The sequence below is a fragment of the Motacilla alba genome, chromosome 1A, assembly GCF_015832195.1.
Source record: "Motacilla alba alba isolate MOTALB_02 chromosome 1A, Motacilla_alba_V1.0_pri, whole genome shotgun sequence".
NCBI classification, from domain to species: domain Eukaryota; kingdom Metazoa; phylum Chordata; class Aves; order Passeriformes; family Motacillidae; genus Motacilla; species Motacilla alba.
The window spans coordinates 34,290,701-34,310,572 of NC_052031.1; the positions used below are offsets into that span (position 1 = coordinate 34,290,701).

The 19,872-nt window shown below is 41.5% G+C and overlaps 1 protein-coding gene across 2 annotated transcripts in view; it reads right to left on the reverse strand.

The window, feature by feature from the left end:
• Window positions 1-447: 447 nt before the first annotated feature.
• The window catches only part of CPM (carboxypeptidase M), a 30,593-nt gene continuing 11,168 nt past the window's right edge, over window positions 448-19,872 (reverse strand). Inside the window, exons 3-9 of one of the 2 annotated variants that reach the window (XM_038154011.1) lie at window positions 15,873-15,970; window positions 8,497-8,669; window positions 6,845-7,029; window positions 6,424-6,594; window positions 5,432-5,584; window positions 4,259-4,407; window positions 448-3,603 (exon numbers count right to left, since the gene is read on the reverse strand). In XM_038154011.1, coding sequence (XP_038009939.1) covers window positions 3,364-3,603; window positions 4,259-4,407; window positions 5,432-5,584; window positions 6,424-6,594; window positions 6,845-7,029; window positions 8,497-8,669; window positions 15,873-15,970 — 1,169 coding nt within the window. In that variant the 3' untranslated portion in view covers window positions 448-3,363. The remainder of the gene's footprint in view (window positions 3,604-4,258; window positions 4,408-5,431; window positions 5,585-6,423; window positions 6,595-6,844; window positions 7,030-8,496; window positions 8,670-15,872; window positions 15,971-19,872) is intronic. The other variant, XM_038154012.1, reaches the window with a different exon arrangement.

Below are 19,872 nucleotides of genomic sequence, written 5' to 3' on the forward strand. Positions count from 1 at the left end.
GGGGAGGCCAGATGCCCATGGGATGTGTCCATATGTGATTTTCAGTAATGATCTTAGTCTCTTCCTTCTTGCACATCAGGCAAACAATAGTTACGTACAAATGGTGCAAGAACTTGCATTTATTCTTTTTCAGAAAGTACAATAAACCTACCTGTTGTTTAAATACAAGTCTTTAACTATTTACCTATTAGTATTGACATTATGTTAGCATTGAAGTTCACCTCACAGCAGCAGGACTGTAGGCCCTGCCGTCCTGTGCCTCTCCTCTTAGCAGATGATTTAGAAAGGGTAAAAGTGCTTCAAAGTGCTCACTGGTGAAAAGCTTACATTCCTTCTAAGAGTGTGGTACGATTTTATTAGAGTTCTGTTTGCTGTACATTTGTTCAAATGTCGCTGTCTCTGAAGTGGTCTGTGGGTATGAAGATTTTTTTTCAGATTTTTTTTCTCTTTTATGACTAATACGGGGAAGAGAAAATTCCTCGTACTTACAGAGAGTGTCAACAAGAATAATTGTTCCAGAAAATTGTATCTTGAAAATGAGAGATTAGACAATTATTAAGATCCTAATGAAACTGAATAAACCGAATAAATAAGATGGAAATAGGGGTGAAGATTTTTTTCTTCCCCATCTTAATCTAAGGCTGCTGTTGTGTTAGGGTGTAACTTTAGGTAGAATTTATAATTTTAAAGTGGGTAATTTATTCAGCCTATTAACTTGCCACACACATGGTGGGGCAGGAGTTATCCCTTATCCCAGGAAGGTACATCATTTTGTTGTGCAACATTTGGCCTGAAAAGGGGCGTTTGCTGTTATGGGGCTTCCCTGTGGGGAGGATTGTATTGGACAGTTCATGGGAGGTGAGGAGAGGCAGCGTTGTCATGGAGGGGCTGTAGGGCAGCCTTGGTCCCGCAGCACAGCAGAGCCCTCTCCTTTTCAGGGGATTACCTGCCCTGCCCTGCCTTTCCAGCTCCTCCAGACCGGAGTCCAAGGCACATCTTGCTCTTTAAAGGTTGCACAAGCAAAGCACAAAACCCAGCTTAAGGTTTTAACAACAGATTGCACTTACTGAACATGAAAAAATGTTGCTTTTAACTGAAGTGTGGAGGTTTTGTTAGGGTTTATTTTTTTAGCACAGATGCACTGAAAGCTTCAAGTGAATGCTTCTTTAGGGTATCTGTAACTATATTATACATGTGAAATTTGTCAGTGATACTTACAAAGGTGGTGGTTCCCCTTTTGAGTAGATGTTTTAGCTTAACAGCCTGCTTTTAAAGGACAGTTCTTGGTCTTGAGCCACAGTAGTGGCTGTCAGGATGATGATTACTTTACACCTAAAATACCAATAGCTTTTCTAAAACCAGTCTTTGTTGTCTGACTACACATAGCTGGGATGACTGTTGAATGGAGTAGTTCATAGTGAATTTAAATAGCTATGCAACTTGCTTTCAAGAGCTTGACCTGGTGCATTGCTTTCCAGCTACCCAGTGCGTGTATGACCACAGTCAGTAACCATTAAAATGCAAGTGTCCACTCCAATTGCACACAGTAGAGACCCATTTATGAGAAGTTTCACGTGTGTGGCGTTTATCTTTCAGTTTTCAGTTTTTCCTTTTCTGATGAAAATTGAGTACTGTGTTCCATTTAAAAGCTTTAAATAAAGATTTGTTTATATACTCCATGGTGCCCTTTTTTTTTTCATGTCAATTACTTGATAGAAGTTCTGGTACTTTGTTTTCACACAGATTCTTACTTTTGTGAGCCAGCACACAGGCTCTTTATGCCCCCACTCAGCTGCTGGACTGCTGCCTTCTGTCAGATTTCTTTGGTTTGGGAGATTTTAACTCAAGGAATCTCTCGTTCTTCCTGCTACAAGGATTTAGTGGATAATTACTTCTCTGCGAGCTAAACAACCCACAGCAGATCAGAGGGTGAGGAAAGGTAGAAAATGCAAATGGATATGAGGAAGACATTCAAAAACCAGTCTCTTGCACACACAATCCTCATTGCTATTGGCATTGCTGTTCCAAGTTCTGAAGTGGATTTGCACACTGGTTGTGGCTGTCTGGCAGACAAGTGGCTGATGCCCAAGCGCCACAGCCCAGCTGGTAGGGCTTGGTGTGACAGGCAGCAATGCCTCAGGAGAGATTTTAAAAGGCATTAAAGGATTAACTGAATTCCTGCATTTTTTTATTTACTGTATACAGGAAAAGATTGATGTTTCCAAAGGTAATCTTTGCTGGTTTACTTTTGAAATTGCTCAAGAAAATTACTGGCAGATAAAGCTTTAAAATAAACACAGGAGATGGTACTAACTGGCTTTTCTTGATAGGTTTTCTGTTTATTGGGCAGCTTCAAAGGGCCCTGAAAATGACTCACAGCTGGCCAGGCAAAAGGAATCTGCTAATCCTGCCTGCAGTACAGCCTAGCCAGGGGAACACTGAAAAAGCACCCTCTGTAACTGGAGCTGGCTGCTGCCTTGCTGATGTGCCTGCCAGCTCCTGGCATGGGTGTTCAACAGTCCCAACAGTGGAGTAGCAGGGCTGTGAAGCTGTTGAAACAGTATAAAACCATTGCTGAAACTATTCAAAGAATTCTGAATTGTGTGTGGTTCTATGCCACAATAAATTCAGTTAAAAATGGACACAGTATAAAACTGTCAGTGACACTTTCCACATTGCTTTCAGCAGCTCTGCCGCAGGATAACACTGTTTTCAGAGCCAGAAATTCCTCCCTTTTCCCTGTTGGTGTGGATTATCATCCAGCTTCCACAGCATGGCCCGCTGGTAGATACTCACATTTCATTTTCATCTTCTTGTCTTAAAACATGTCCATGTTACTGGCCTTTCCCTCATTTGAGCCCTGAGCCGTCTCATCTGTCCAGGTAAGAAAGAGGAAATGCCATTCCTGATTTATAGCAGTGGCTTTATTATGAGAAGTTAGTATTGAGCTGATGACTTACAGTCGTGTGGCACCTGAGCTGTTGGCTCAGTGAGGAACCTGAGTTTGCATGAAACATTGCAGTACAATTCTCAATGTTTTTGAATTTGGAAAAAATCTTCAAAATATATTTGTACTTTCAGCATCAAAATTCTACGGTTGTCTCCACAGGGTGTAGAAAATTTCTTCAGAGTAAATATTTACATAGAAAAATATGATAGTCTGTTACAATTAAAAATATGTCTACTATAAGTAAAGTAAAACATTCAATTGTCAAGCCAGTATTTTACAAAGTACGGTAAACATGATTGTGAATCTGAGAATTTGGTTTATAAAAACATACTTTCTTTTGCACATACAATTCCTTCTCTGAAAAGCCACACTTGTGCAGGAAGATTTTGCCTTTGCCTTTATCATTCCTGACTTTATTTGAAAATTGCAAGCATAGCGGTCATTAAAACCCAGACATGTACGGTTGGTTTTACTGCAGCTGAAGCCCGTGTGAGCTCTTGGTAGAGGGGAATTTTGGGACATGAAGCAACTCTTGAGCTGATCTTATCTGAGACCTCTGGGAATGAGAAATCCTGCTTCAAAGCACTGAAGTTTCCAGTGTTGTCAGGTATTTCCACTGTCTTCAGCAGGGATTTAAATCCTGGTACAGTAGCCTAGAAGCAAGCACAAGAGTTGTTCCTTGGTTTGAAACATTGAGTTCAAGTGTGAAACAATTAATATTTACACTTTAAATGTACAGGGCAAAATGTTCTAAAGATACATGCGAGAACATGGACTGGGAAAAGAGTAAAGTTTTCCTGTTATAACAGTAAGACTCTTGCTGTACAAGAGTCAGAATCCTGCAGTGATGCTTTAGCATAAGCCTTTGGCAGCAGGCAGAGCCTACAGGGCATGGATGTTCTTTGGACTTCCACAGAGAAACCATTCTGACACAAGGAAATGACAGACACCCATGGTGGTGTCAGCCCGTGCTGTGGATCCCAGCTCCACCCTCTCACCCTGCAAGAGCTCTGTGCTTTGTTTCAAACACCTCAAGCTCCTGTTGCCGTGCTCCAGACTCATCCCAGCTGGCCCTGCCACCAAGGTCCAAGGAGTGCTTATCTCTGGATACTGAGGACTGTATTAAAAAATTCCCTTTCTGCTGACTAATATTTAAATACTCAGTTTTTTTAAAGTCTGCTAAAGAGTCTTTACACTTCCTACCTATGACTTGAGCGGCTCAGCTCACCCGCCTCTAAGGCTGCAGTCTCACTGTGCTCAGGACCTCGTGCAATTGGAAACAATGCTTCAGTAAGGCTGCATACTCACATTGATCACATATGTCCCAGGCAAAAGGAGGAGAAAGTACTCCCCTTGTTCATTTGTTCTGTAGGGGCACACATGTGGCCTTCCTTTGGCTTCCACGATGGCGTTGGGAATAGGATTCCCATTCTTATCAGTAACTTGGCCTTTGACACCTATGAAAAAGGGAGAGGAGGGAAAGATCATGAACTGAAATTGCTGAGCCTCCTTCTCTGAGAAAGGCAGACTGTTCTGTTGCTGGATGCACTCAAAGGCTGTTTCACCACTTTTTAGGACATCTAATATTATGACTAGTCACTTTGCCCTTGCTCAAGGGAGTGAAACCAGAAAATCCTTGGCTGTTGTTGTTAATAATTTACCCTCATGTAAGTTAGAAAGCAGCATTGTAATCTCCTAATATTCCAAATCTCATTTGCTGAAGGTACCATACACACTTACTGTATGTCCTTTATTGAAGGGCTTCAATCTTCACGACAGGTTTGGCAATTTTTGCACACACACACACATCCCCCCTTCTTTTTTGTGATTTAAAATAAGTCAGCCTCTTGTCTAGTATTTCCCAAAGGCAGAATACCAACAATGTGTGCTTATGAAGTAGTTTCCCTTAATTCCCACCCACCGTCTTCAAGGCAGCACAGGCAGAGATAAAACAGCAATCAGATATTTAGGGCAACAAAATGCAAGATAAGCAACAGGTTTGTGCAAACCCTTCAACTCATTGTAAAGCACCCCAGCTTCACTAAGCAGCAGTTCTCTTCCAAATGTGAAGTTGGATCACACCTAGAGAAGCCTTTCAAATTTACCAAATCCAAGCAGCAAAGACCATGACACTAGTGCTGAGGCACACATACATCTAGAGACTTTTGAAATTATTATTATCCCAAGGCTCCTCAGGAATATGAGGGGAGGGGGGGAGTGCATGGTCAGACAGCCCCCAGGGCCAATCCCTTGCTCCTGCCCCAGCACATTTTAAGCCCCTTGCACATCTGTAGTAGCCCCTCACCTGACACTCTTGTAAGTTCTCCTGCCTTACCCTCCCTGGCTTTGTGCACTTCCTGTTCAGAAGCTCCCAAGTTAACACCAGATCTCTCTCCTGTGAGCTGTGACACTGACCCAGCTGCTGAGGAGCTCCCTCTAAGCTGGCCTCAGTTTTTGGTCTGCCCCCACTCACATACCCACCTAGGTGGACTTGTTTGATATATTCGATCAGAGCAACTTTATTGTCTCTCCAGAAGTCTCCCAGCTGGTCTTCTGGAGGATATTTACAGCATGACAGCTCCAGTGTAATTTCAAAACACTGTCCCCAGACATAGTTGTAATCTTGCATTCCACCTTAAAAGTGAAATAAAAGCGTTTTCAGCTGCAAAGAAACACTAAGGTCAAATTAAAAGACAAATAGGAGAGTTAAAATGTTGGTACTTGCATCATACCTGTAAGAAAAGTAATTCAAATAAATTATTCCTCAATGCCACACTTGTATTTACCTCCTCCTGTGAAAAACCAACTTAATCCTTAACTCTAGTTACTCACAGAGTTTGTTTTCTAAGACATACTTCATTTTGGAAATGATGATGATTGCGGCCGAGAAAGGGTGGGTCTTTGACTTCAATTAATTCAAGCTTTCCCAACTAAAAAGGGACAGATAGGCTGGCATAGGGTTTGCCACTGCCAAAGCAATTCCAAGATCCTTTAAAGTCTTTTAATACAATGAAAACAACATACACAGTGCACAAGCCCCATATTTTATTTGGCTACACATAAACAATAAAGAAAACTTTTATTTCAGTAAGTAAACATTAAAAAATGGATGACATATGAATAGAGGATTGGTTTGCTTTCTGAAAGGAGAAGATCTTGACGCCAAGCAGTGTGTGCACATGTATGGATACAGCTGTAATGTATACAGCTACTGCAGGCCTTAAGCAAAGGCTCAGAAGCAGGCTAACAGCAGGGACTGCCTCATTCACTTGTGCAATTGCTGGCTGGAGGAGTCTGAAAACACCCAGGTCCTGCTCACAGAAGCTCCATGAATGAGTTGACTTGCTTCCTTCATCAGCTCTCTACTCTGACTAAAATCACTGCTCTTTCATCATCAGAGATAGCAGGAGAAAGTGAGAAAACATCTTACCAGGAGCAGCTGAATGAAATACCAATGAAATATCAATTCTTACCTTCCAGCTGGTACCAAGAGTACCCGTTGGTAATGCCTCCTGGGAAGGTTTGCTTGTTGTCACACCTCGTCCCTTTGTACATGCTGGCATGGTTGGAAGAATAGGTTTTTGCCAGGTGAATAAAGACATCATCATCTGGAGATCTGCTGTAGCCTTTCAAAGAGCCAGTAACTGCAGAGTGAAGATAGCCATTGTGCAACTCTCATTACTGGTAAAACACACAGTGTTGGCTTACATGCAGGATAAACATCTCCCAAAAGGCCATATTAGGCAGTGAATTTTGATGGGGTTTATCAAATTCTGCCCATCCCAGCTCAAAAGCTAGAAGAACTTTGCAGGAATCCTTATAAATTTTGCTTTGTACAGCGAACGTTCCTAAACCCAGTCAGTTGTGGGAGAACAGAGTTTGTCACCAGCTTACCTGGGTTACCATTATCAAAGGTGTAACTGGCAACCAGGGCACCCCCATGCAAGTTTGCTGAGAGAACAAATGTTTCATTTTTTATCCAGTCCATTACTGCTTGAGTCTCTGGCTGAATGCGGGCACTGTTGTTTTCAAAGGCATCGGGAAAATTTCTGTTCAGATCTTCTCCATTCCTGTTGAACCTTAGAAAGAGAGAAGACATTCCCATTACTGTTTTGCCTGTGGATGCTTCCACATCACCAGCCTCCCAGTTCTCCAGATCTGTGGTGTGCTAGTATCTTCAGAGAATAGGGAAGATGACAATTTTTTATTTCTCAAGCATTACAGTGATGGAGTTTAGTTTGCTTTCTGGCAGCACTGGAATTTTCATAGGCCACAATAAAACAATTCTAAGTGGAAACAGAGAATATTTAACTTGCACATAGAATGCACATCTACTTATAAGTGAATTAGGAAAACCAGAGCCAGATCAGAAGGACTTTGTCCTCTTCCTGTATGTGTTTTTCCTGCTTGTTTAGAAGACCAAGGTAACTATTGAATGGCTGTATCCCTTGGGGTGTTCTCACTCTCAACAGACAGAAAAAAATTGAGTCAAACACAGGATGCATTTTATTCTCCCTGAACCTTAACACCCAGCCTGTTCAAACACTCTCTTGCTTTTTCTCTCAGGTCGGTCAGTACAGGAACGAAGAGGGTATTCACTGTTGACTGTGTTAATTTTTGAGCTCAGTCTGTTAAACTCTGTCTATTTGACAGTGAGAGGATAAAAAATACCCGCCTCCATACAAGTCCCATCTATTTGCCAAAGAATACATTTTTACTTAATAAAAAGGATGACCTACACTGGTCACCTAAAGAAGAACTAAACTACCTAAACTTTCTTTTCACTTGTTTCTGATGTTGCCAAGGCCAGTGATCCAAGAGAACTTCTAGCTCATGGGTTTGCTTTTTCTGCACATTCCAAATCTGTTCTTTGGGTTTTTATTTCCATTCTCTCACTGTCGCTTTCTCTCTTCTAGCTTGTTAAACTTTTCATCCCCTTTTTGGTCTCTGCAATAGTCACAATAAAGAATACAAAAGCAGCACAGGATGCAATGCCAAGTTATATTTTCTTCTGTGTAGATTTTTTCCCTACCATCACTATTAGCAAAGAACCTATTATAGCCAGCTCTGCTTGTGTAACTCCTCCTTCTTACTAAATCCACATTCAACATGATTTTTAAACACACAGCTAAAGTCCATTCCACAAGCTTAGACACACCTTTTCTCTTTTCTCATTAAGAAGGGTTACAGAATTCTCCAACTGAAATAGATCCCTGTGGGTAGAATTTTCCTTCTTTTCTTGTAGCACTCCAAAGGTGCTACAAAATTGGGAATTGTGCTTGTATTTGCAATCTGGGTCTCCTGCCTGAAAGGTGAGGTCATTACACCATTCTGACCAATTTTTTCTGGCTCCACCACTTATAAACACCAGTCTGACTCAGTCTTCCAGAAACCCTATGCCATAACAATGTGTCCTCAGAAGGGCACAGGCAAAAATTAGCCCTAGCACATCCTGTGGACTCTGCTCTCCACCAAATGTGATTCAGTCTTCTGGCTAGCTGCGATTATTACTCCCCACCCATTGATTTTACCTCTCCCACCCTTACCTTCCTCGTGAGTAATAACAATCAGGCACTTTTGTAGCTTCAAATCCATCAGGATTCATCGTTGGCATGATATGAATCCGGGTATTATTGAGCAACCGGGTAATAACTGGGTCATGTCCATAGCTGGTCACCAGGAAATCTATCAAATGGAGCAGGATTTCTCTCCCAACAGTCTGCATAAAGAAGCACAGAATTTACTTTAAGTCTGATATGGAAGAAGAAAATAAATAAATAAATATACACTGCCTTGAACTTCCAGGTTTTTCTTATGGACTACACAGACATACAAGGCATATGAGAGCACAATGATCCACATTACTTTGTTTTATGCTCTCCCCTGAATATATTTAAAGCAACTGAATAGATTAAAGGAATCACTGGAGGGTTTTCACAAGGGTTTTAAACCCAGATCAACCAGACCTTTTTGTATAATGGGAAACTGTGTCAGATGCGCTGCTTAAATCTTGCATGGGTAAGGAACAGCTATAACAAAAACTAAAGGTGCCTGATAAACATCATGTGGGCTTGGGAACACTCCACTGTGCTTTGTCAGTCCCACTGCAGGGTCCCAGCTCTGTGCTGGGACCCCACACACGAGTGCCAGTGCTGTGTGGCACCACTTGCCAGTGGAGTTTCAGAAGGAAGGGAGGACAAGTCTGCCATGTTTTCCAGGATGCCACAGAGCAGGATTGTTTCTTGTTGATCCTATTTTATGGGAAGTCAATATTAATACAAGATCAAAGAGGCCACATAGATACTTCTGTTAACACTGCTTTATTTTAATGTCATGAGCATGTGCATTGGGGAAACCAAATAAATCCTTAGAAAAGGACATGGAAAGACATTTGGATACAGACTTTAGATCAAGGAGGGGCAGTGGCAGAGAAAAAGCCAAACATGTATTTTTGTTTGTGTAAGTCATGAAAACTGACACCTCCCTTTAGTCTATCAGATTTTAGGCAAAATAGTGTCAAGAGTTAAGGTCAATTCTATTCTACCCCAGAAACCACTGCTAGTGTTCATTGAACCATACTTTCCAGAGGCACTTTCCACAGCACTGTGACCCATGCCTCAAGGGTGCTTTAGGGTTCCTAAACCCTGTCTGGAAAGAGAACAAACCAAGACTTGCAAGTAGAGGAGTTCTAGAGATAACTTATCTCTACTTTATCTCCGAGAACAAAGCCTGGTATATCACAACAGGATCTAAACCAGCACCTGAGTATGTGAAAACAGACTGCTCTGCAGGTTTGATAAATATACTCTGTAAAATTTAAGAAGGGATGCAACAGAACCTGTCTTGTACAGGCAGCTCTTGAAAAGGGTGATAGACATCTTGGGAACATTATAAGGGTGGGGGAAGAAAGGAGAGGAGAGGACAGGAGAGGAGAGAAATCAGCCAACTCATGGCCCTGGGCATGAGAGATGAAGTTACCAGACTCAGAATCAGCAAGAATAGCTCTACCACAGAGACAGCTAAACTACAGACAAGACTGGACTGCTGCCTGGAGAACCTGGGAAAGTGCTCTTCTTCTACTGCACTTCTCCTCAGTGCCTGACCAAAATAAATCCCAAAAAGAAAGGGTAGAGAAGCAGGAGCAGAAAGGGGAAAAAAGAAAAGTAACAAAAGAATATGGTGGAAAAGAACAATGTTTACAAAGAATGAAAGATGACCAGATTTCCACAGATTATATTATTTGCAATTAAAACTTTATCCCAGATTTACTTATACATACAGTATTTTACAAACTATTTTAGAGGATTCCTGGTACAGCTGTTGTTGTACTCAGGACATTAGGCCGTTCAGATTATCATAAAAGTGCTGGCACTTGGGTGATTACACAGTGAGAATAAGAATATACTTATTACCACTGTTTTGGTGTGGTAACAGAGGGGTGGTTTTGTTTTGGTCCAGAGCACCCTGCATTGCTTGGGAAAGCACATCTGGAAGTATCTGAGGGAAAGTTTTTGTTTCTGAGAAAGTTCAAGTTCAAGGTCAAGTTTTGATCAAGCCCTTGGAAAGCATCTGCTGCTCAGTCAAGCTTTAGTCTGTTACTACAGAGGTCAGGAGTGTCTGTGGATAAGAGTTATGAGTCACTTAGTTTTATTTTAGAACTTCAAATAAAGGATCTAGACACACTGAAGCCAGGCTGCTGACAGTAAAGTCGAGGACAAACACTTTTACCAGCCTCAGGTTTACTATGAAGATAGAGAGAAGAGCAGGGGACAGCATGTATGTGCTCTCGGGCTTGGAGAGGACATGAACATTTAGCTTTGATTGCAGTATCCCAGGGGAGAGGAGATGCCAAAGTAGACTGTGCTGCTGTATTTCACAGGAAGGGTGACAGAAAAGCAAAGGAAATCCCTTTCAGCTGCCTCTAGGGATACAATTAGACATTAAGTTTCTCCGTGCACTTTCAGATGTCAGCTTCCTCCTGTGCCCCAAAGGGAGACAGTCAGCAGGAAAAGCATTCAGTGATCCTCCGGGGAAGCCTTGAATGAAGAAGCGTGCATGTGTCAAAACATGGATCAGTGCTGTAGAAAAGGGTGCAACTGCTGCTTCTGAACACAGATCCTTTAAACTTCCTGACTCTGCCTGCTGGCAGGGCTGTGCCAGCACCCTGCTCACTGCCACAGGGATTGCTCAAGAAGCCTGAGCAGCAGCCAGGCAGGAGATTAAGGTTAGGTCCAATTGCACCTGTGCTGTAACACTTTACTGCACCAGCCCTGGGTTTAGAACAGTGTTGTTACCACACGATAGAGACCTAACACCAGGGGACTATGGGTGGATGGACTCTGCCCATTTTTATTATTAAAATTCTTTCCTTAAACATGGCCTGGTTTTTAAGCTGAAGGATGTTGAAAGAAAGATCCAAACCATCAGGTAGGACCTGTTTCAGGGCAACACAGCCTTGCCTGGCTCCTTGCTCCAGCCCTGGCTGCTCCACAGGCCAGGTGCAGCATACCAGGCACAACCCCACCTAAGGAAGTGCAGTATGAGCAGTAGGCCAGCCTGGTTTCCCACTGAAATGCCACACTTGCAAGATGTTATTTTTAACACTTGTACCACATTGATTATCCTGCACCACTGGGACACACCCCACTGGAGCTGTCCTTCTGGGCCAAAACACACCACTGTTGAAGTGACTGCTCGTGCCAATAGTTTGGCACACATCTCTTCATTTCTGCAGCAGCAATCACTACGGACATCTGAGAAATACCACATGTATGGCAGGGAAGTGCAGGGAAGTGCAGCTCTCTGGTTTATCACTGAAGGAAATGCTTTTGAACCAGTAACCGGCACAAGCTGTTACCACCAGCTTCAGGATTTACCTGGCTGACACATGGGCAGCTTTTTCTTTTCCCACTCAGAAGAGTGTGAAGAAAGATAAGGAAAAAAGTAACTGCAGCAAGGCAGTGTTAAAATGTGCTGAAACGAAACAGACCTCAGCAACATCCAGCTTATTTCAAAGTCTGTTGTTAGCAGTGAGATTTGATTGTGTTGAATTTTGAAATCTCTGGTGCTTCTGACCTTTCCCACATCACATCAGCTAGTACTGAAGCTAGGTGGAAAACAGTTCACTATACAACAAATGTTTTTTATAAATAGTGGTTTTTTTCTAGAGCAAATGCTGTTTCCCTGCATATCACTTCAATAACATATCACACAGGACTGGGACATGGGAATATGGACTCACAATTCCTTATAGCAGGTTGTGCAGTACATGCAGTATTCTTTTTGTGCAATTGGATGATTAAAAAAAAAAACAGACTTTTTTCAACTGTGGTATTTTGATAGTGTAAATGTAGCTTCCATTAATTTTTTAGAAAAAAAAGTAAGAAATTCTGCACAAGACTCTTTAGTTTATTGTTTGGTGTTTTTTTAAGACTCCATTATATTGATCACAAATAAATCTACTCCAGCCCTTATTCACTTAAGCCCTAATATTTCAGGAAACCCTGCTGTGGATATGACTACGTTTATCATGGCATGGAAAACAGGGTAGAGTTGCTTTAACTTATTTCACAAGATAAGGCAGCAGATAAACACATCCTTTCACATAGGCTAGTTCAGACCTATCAGTACAGGCTCAGTTTCACACAGTCAAAGAGGAAAAATACTGCTATGTTTAATAATATTTTATACTACTATATTGTTATATTATTTATATTAGTGTTTTATTTATATTATTACAAATAAACTATTGTTCATTATAAATAAGCAATTATTTTGCATTGTTGCTATTTATATACTGAGAAAATAAAGTGATCAGAAATGGACACTTTAAAAGAAAAGGACTGATACCAGCACTGCCATCCTGAGAAAGAGTTTATCATCTTGTGATGGTCCAGTTACACTACAGCTGCAGAAAGTTAAAGCCATATACTCCACACATGAAAGGGGGAAAGCAGAAACACACAGGAAGTTCACAGCTTGGTCAGATGTGCTTTCCCATAAAGGGTTTCCCTGCAGTGATATACATGGCACAGGAAGAGCCTTCCAATTAGATCCTATCTGTTCAGTTGGATAGAGTGCACTTGAGTCACTGGCACAGAGGGTCCAAATGCTTTTGCTCCATTTATGACTTAGGAGTATCTGGGGGTTTGGTTGTGGTCGATGTTAAGCAGGAGGAGTTCTTCCCCAGGGAGGAATGTGTGACTTAGAAAGAGAAGGTCTTTCAAGTAAGAGCACAAGACTGGGACAAGAGAGGCTGCTGTCTAACTCAGAATGGGAGTTGCCCCAGAAGATCAGGCAACCTCTCCCTCACCTTCCCCCTGCAGACTTTATTAACACTTCACAGGCTTATGCATTTTGTGCAGTCAATTATCACCATCTTGATTAAAGTTAGCTTAAATCAGTTTTCATTTGGCTCAGGTGAAACAAAAAGTGCTGCTAAAAATGGTGTCCAGCTTCATACAGGCAACATAAAGAATGGGAAAAGTTTTTTCTTGCCTCTCAGTGGATCTGGGGCAAAAGTTCACTCTATCTGGCAACAGTGAACACAAATGAAAATCTTTTAAATCTTGGCTGGTTATGTCTTAGAGTATCAAGGAAAATAAACTTACTTAAAAAAAAAGAAATCTTTTCAGTTCTGAAAAAAAAATACTCCTCTCATGGTAGAGAGTTTATTAGAACTTCCCTGTTGGGCAGCTTCCCAAATAACCTAGATTTTCTTCCAGCAGCACGTGTGAACAGCCCACACACATGTAATTCAGGTTCCACCCCAACTTTTATGTTTTTGAAGCAGTGGACCAGCTGAGTCAAAGTTAAGTGTCATATGCATGATCATAACAGGTTAGAAGGGTGGCATCACCAAACAACACTTGAGAACAGAACTTCTCATTTTGTATCTTTTGTGGAAAACATCACTGAAGCACAAAAGACCTGACTGGATCAATGAAGCCATAATCCCTCAAGTTCAATTTATGAAAGACTCTGGCACATAAGTTGAAGCTTGGTGTATAATTAGTGCAAAGCCTATTTGCTTAATAGATTGTACAGGTAGTTGAATCTGTCCCCAGCGACTAGTCCAGCAGAATCTTAGATTATGGGGAAAAAATATTCAAGTTCTCCAATACTTCTCTATATGAGGAATTGATTTCCTGCCATCTGAAATACATTTATGATCAGATTAAAAAAAAACACCCAAAGAGCAACTGTGTTTGTATGTTCATTTGTTTCACCTGTATGTACCAAAAAATCACATACAGCAAAAATCATCATGAGGGTCTGAAAAGGAGGAATAGCTCTATTTCTGGAATGTTCCCTAGGTGTGAACTTGGTCTGACAAACAATTGGAATGTTGGACGCCTTAGCCAGGCAGCTCAAGGATCAACCCTGCTCACACTGTCTGGCACAGCATCTGACTTTAAAAGAAAATCTAGCCTCAATTCCTCATGTAGTCAATAAAAACCTCAGATCCTAGGCAGTGATCTGAGCTGCCAATCCCCAGCAACTCCCAGCTCTCTGGATGTGCAAACAAATTTTTTTATAGTGTTTCTATGGTTAAAGCTCCTTATGCCTATCCCGCTGGGCAGTGATAATGACAGGGGTGCTTCCTTGTGGAGACTTCAGTATGTGTGGCCTTTTGCAGTCCAGCAATATTGGATTTGCAAGCCAGCCCATTCTGGATGAGATCATATCCTGCCCTCCACCTCCTCCCCATCAGAGCTGGGTGATTTACAGTCAGAGGTTCGCAATCCCCCTCAGCAGTCCGCGGGGACTGCGGGATGGAGCCTCAGTTCCTAGATACCCTGGTGACACACACCAGGTTCCAGGAGCTGCAAACCCTATCTTGGGCACCCAGCAGCAAACGTACCCATCTGACACCATGAATCAGCTTCCTCCCACACAGAGTTTAGTTCCCAAGCAGTCAAACTCCCAGCAGCACTGTGAGCAAGGCCGGTGTCGAACAAGGTGAAACTAGTCTAACTTGGGGAAAATTCTTGGTGCATAATGTCACAAGTGCCTGTAGGCGTGCAAGTGCTCACACACAGCAATAACTCTTGACACGTTACCCTTTGCACAGGATACACTTTCTACTATACCCTTAGTTTTGGAAAGTCATAGTCTAGCACACATATATATGTATATACCTTGCTACTCCTGTTAAATTATTTAACCTTCACATGAAAGACTGCATAAAAACATTTGTGCAGTTTAAACTTATCCTGCAGATGACTAATATAATCAGGTAAAGCCAAAGAATAAAAGAAATATAAAGCAAAGAAGTACTATAGAGGACAGTGAAGCTTTGATTCTTTCTGATTCAGATTCAAGTACAGCACCAGGTAGGCTCATAACCATAATTTCTCCTTGATCATTAATAAGTGGGCATTCTTCCCAGAGCAAGTCTATTGTTCTGGCATTGCTTTTTCTTTTGTACTCTGTGTTATCTCAGGTGAATCTAGCTGCTCCTAGCTTAAGGTTCCCAAGATAAATTTTCTTCCTACAATGAACAATTTGATGCTTCACAGCAATTATTATTTAATCTTGGGATGTATTTGAAGAGTTCTATCAGTCATATTTCATGCCTAGGCAATAACAATGTGCAAGCAAACTACTGCATCTGACTCATTGCAGGGAAACTTCAAGCCTCTGGGTTGACTCACTCGAAGACAAAGCTCTCTACCCAAAAGAGGTCTTGAGTGTAGGATTGTTGGACTCTTCACCATGATGTAAGGTAAGGCCCTTCCACCCAAACAAGGTGGAATTCTTAAAATTTATTCTTAAAATTCCTCAATAAATACCCACATATTTTGTCTTCCTAGAGTTATGACATACCTCAATAATAAGAAGCACATGCCTGAGAGAAGCTCACTCTAAACCTCTGGTAAGTGTATTTGGTATAAATGACATTGCAAAAATTGAAACGTACCTCATCCCCATGCATATTAGCAACATACTTGAACTCTGGAATGCCAATCTTATGATGGGTTGGAAACCTTCCCAGAACAAGAACCCACAGGTCTCTACCTTTAAGAGGGGAAGGGGAAAAGACATTTTTTAAAACAAGTGTAAAATTATACAAGCCTTAGAAGAATAAAAAGAGCTGGTCATTAAGACCATTGTACAAATTCTCGTATTTAATTGGTGCCCACTCAGTCCTATATAGAACATACCAAAGTAGACTGTGGGGTTCTTTTATTCTATGAATATTTGCAATATTAGTTACAGGAATAAATATGCTTTGCCTTCTGCCCAAGTACATAATACACCCCACAATTTTTAAAGCATTTAACCAGGACTAGAAAAGAAGGCTCTTTTTTTTTGTAATAAATATTTTCAAATTAAATTTAGCAAATAAGACCATTCTTCCCCCCCAAAATTTTAAATCATAAGGCTTTTCTAAAATACATACAGAAATTTTCACCATCACAAAGAAAGAACATCTGGTTTTGTACTAAAGACAACACAAAAAAGCTAAACATATTCATGCATTACTACTCAGAAAACAGGAGGCACCAGAAAGAGCTGTATCAGAGACATAATTCAAATATACCAGCAGGGAAAGAATTAATAGCTACAGAAAGAGTATTAGTTAGGACCACTAAAGCTGCACAAGAAGCTGAACTTTAAGTACCAAAATAAACATACATACATACATACATTTTGGAAGTCCACATTTAAGCGGGGGGGGAGAGGGAGAGGAGATTTTTTTTGTTATTATTTTTAGTGATGCTGTGGCATTTCAGACCTCATCTGCAAATCTGTGCTTCCCACTAGTCTACTCAGTGAGGTGGAAAACTCAAGTTTCAGTAGGTGGCAGCAATGAAACCGGACCAGTAACTTGATAATAGCAGTGACACGCTAAAGATTGCTAGTGCCCAGACCTCGCAAGCATGGTAGCTGTCGCCAGCTCCACACAGGTCTTGTTGGGATCCACAACCTGTCTGAGAGGAGCCCAGCCAACACTGCTACTTGCAGGACAGATAGAACACAGGAACTGCTACACGCAGTACTATAAAAAGCCTTATTTCCTAAATCTTTGTGCATCATCAAATCTGCACTAAACAAACTCTGGAGCGTATCAGCTTCTCATTCCTGAAGGCATGATCACTGCAGTCATGCACATGCCACAGCTGGCTATGCAGCTGGCTCACAGCAGCTATACCACAGGGGTCATGACTTCAGGAATGGGAGGAAAACTTGAAGAGGACCAAAGCAACACTGCAGGATGCACTGAAACAGTTGTAAGAGAGGTAAAACTGAAGACAGCAGTTGCCAAATTAAATTCTCAGTCAACAGAATCAGAGTCATAGGACCAAGAAGCAGCAAGACAGTGCTGAGAGCTGACAGATTCAACCAAGAGTGATCTCAGTATCCCCTGGTTTCACAGCTGCTCTTGAAGACATTGGTGTTCAACCCCTGTAAGCATGCCATGCACAAAGCTGTAAGATGATGCTACTGACTCTTTCATTAAAGGACAATGTGAGCAAACAATCCATACTTTTAAAAATGATTTTGTGGCAACTGATTTGGTAAGAAAGCTAGTTATTTGGCCTTGTTGTATGTAGAGCCACTGTTTCATAAAGAGTTTGATTTCTGTAAGCCGAGACAAGTTGCAGAGTGGAAAACTCAAAGATACTAGCTTTTAATCACATTCTTCTTCAAAAAGGAAAATCATCTCCCCCTAGCCCTTCTCCCTTCCAAAACCTCCAGAGGTCCCCTCTAATCTCAACCATCCTGCAGCTCTGTGAAAACAGATGACAAGTCTTGCTGCAGTAGCATACGTTTGGAACTGAAAACAATCCTACTAGTGAAAAAACTGTTAAGCATGGACAACAACCTCAGCTTACTTTCCAACTCTGCAATGTGTCATTCTCTCTATAGCTGTATCCTGGGGCAACTTGCAATGAATTACCAAGGAAGTCCTTCCAGAATGCTCCTATGATTCTTTGTCCTTATGCCCTCTTAGCCCTGCTTCCCAGCTCTCATTCCCTCTATTGGAAGGCAAGTTCAGACATCCTTCCTTGGTGTCAGTTGCCATGTGGACTTCTGCACCAAGAGGAACCCACCTGCTTACAGCAGTGACTGCAGCCTTTCTGCCACAGCCCAAACCTAAAGGTGGCTACTGCAAACCTACCACATGCAGCTCATCATACACATTCAAGCAAAGAGTCCACACAGAGATAAAGTGCTCTAGATGTTTCCATCATTTAAGATTTTCAACCAATAATAGTGTATTCTGATATCAAATTAAAAAATAATACTTCCAGTGTCTTGCCATCAGCAGTACTCATTCCTGCTGCTCTCACTGTGAATTGCACTCATGGGAAACACAAGGAAGAGCTAAGTATAGACTAACATTAAGTACTGATGTAAATTGGTCTTTCCTGCATTAGGGTTCAGACTGTTTAGAATTCGTGTGAGGGCCATCTACACGATAAACACTCCCATGAACTGAGATACCAATTATTTCCTGGCATTTCCAGCTTGTAAGAAGTACTAAACCTTCCATTAACAATTAAAATAGATTCCTGGGTCTGCTCAGCCTGCAGTACTGGATAGTGCATCTGTGAGGGATGATGTAAGATTTCTTTCCATACGGCTGTAATTAACTGCACGTAAAAAGATTCAGCATATGGATGGTTTCCTTTAATCAGCAAAGCCTAGATAACTCTGGTTTGGTACCTGAAGGGAACAGCTAAGCTTCCTCTCATGCTTTGAAAAGCCATTTCTCACTGCCAAATTGCCGAACCAAAACTGACGTCAACTAATTAGTGAACTATATTTCAAGCGATGAAGACAAACGTGTGTTTCTAACTGTGTGTCTCAGGACAAGTAACAAGACTTGTATTGGAGCAGAGCCAGACCACACAGCTTCTAGTAGAATGAGAAGCCTTTTTAACTTTTTAAAAAGTTTTCTAACATTGCCACTAGTTTGCAACATAGTGTCGTATTCTAAACAGATGTACAAAAATTGGTAATTAAAATGAAGAATTGAAACTGATCTCCAGATCTATTGGGAAAGAAATCAAATCAATTTGTAGATGTTAGCATCTGGATTGTGCTCCCTGGTTTTGTTCTGAATTTTATTTTTGCTTTTCTTCTCTTTGTTCTTTACAGCTTCATTTATGAAAACCTCATAATTTCAAGAAAGTTATGGCCAGGAAATGAAGTGAAATGACTGGGGAATGGCTCAGACCCACTGTCAGTAGCAGGCAGGCTAGCGTACTGATGCAAGAGTTTGCAGGGAGGACCACTTTGACCAAGAAAAAGCAATAGACTGACTACAGTCCTCCTGAGTTGGCCATGAGTTGCACACTGGCTTCATGGGTAGGAATTGCAGTAATGCTGATCTGTGTTGAGGCAGCCCCTACCTAGAAAGGTGCAGGACCGAGAGGAGGGGAAGAGAGATTAACTCTCACTAGAATGCAAGGTCCCAGAGCTATTCAATCATTGAACCAATCTCAGAATCATTCAACAGCCCAGGTTAGAAGGAATCTCAAGAGATCATCTGGGCCAACCCTACATGGGAAAGGAAACCTAGATAAGATTATTTAGCACTTTGTTCAATTGCATCTTTAAAACCTCCAGTGGGGAGGACTCCACCTTATTTCTGGGGAAGTCGTTCCAGTGAATGATTCTCACTGTATAAAATTTTCTTATATTGAGATGAAACCTCTCATAGTGCAACCTGTACCCATTGCCCCTTGCTTTTTTCCTCATGGCTCTTTGAGAAGAGAGAGGATACATCCTCTTTATAGCCACTCTTCAAGTACTAGAATTCTGTGATAAGATTCCACCCTAAGCATTCTCTTCTCCAGGCAGATGAGCCTCCTCAGGGCAACATTGTCTTCCAGCAAAACACTACCACAGCTAATGAAGGACTTCAAGAGTAATTCCTTTTGCTAAACTACCATCAGCAGCACCCT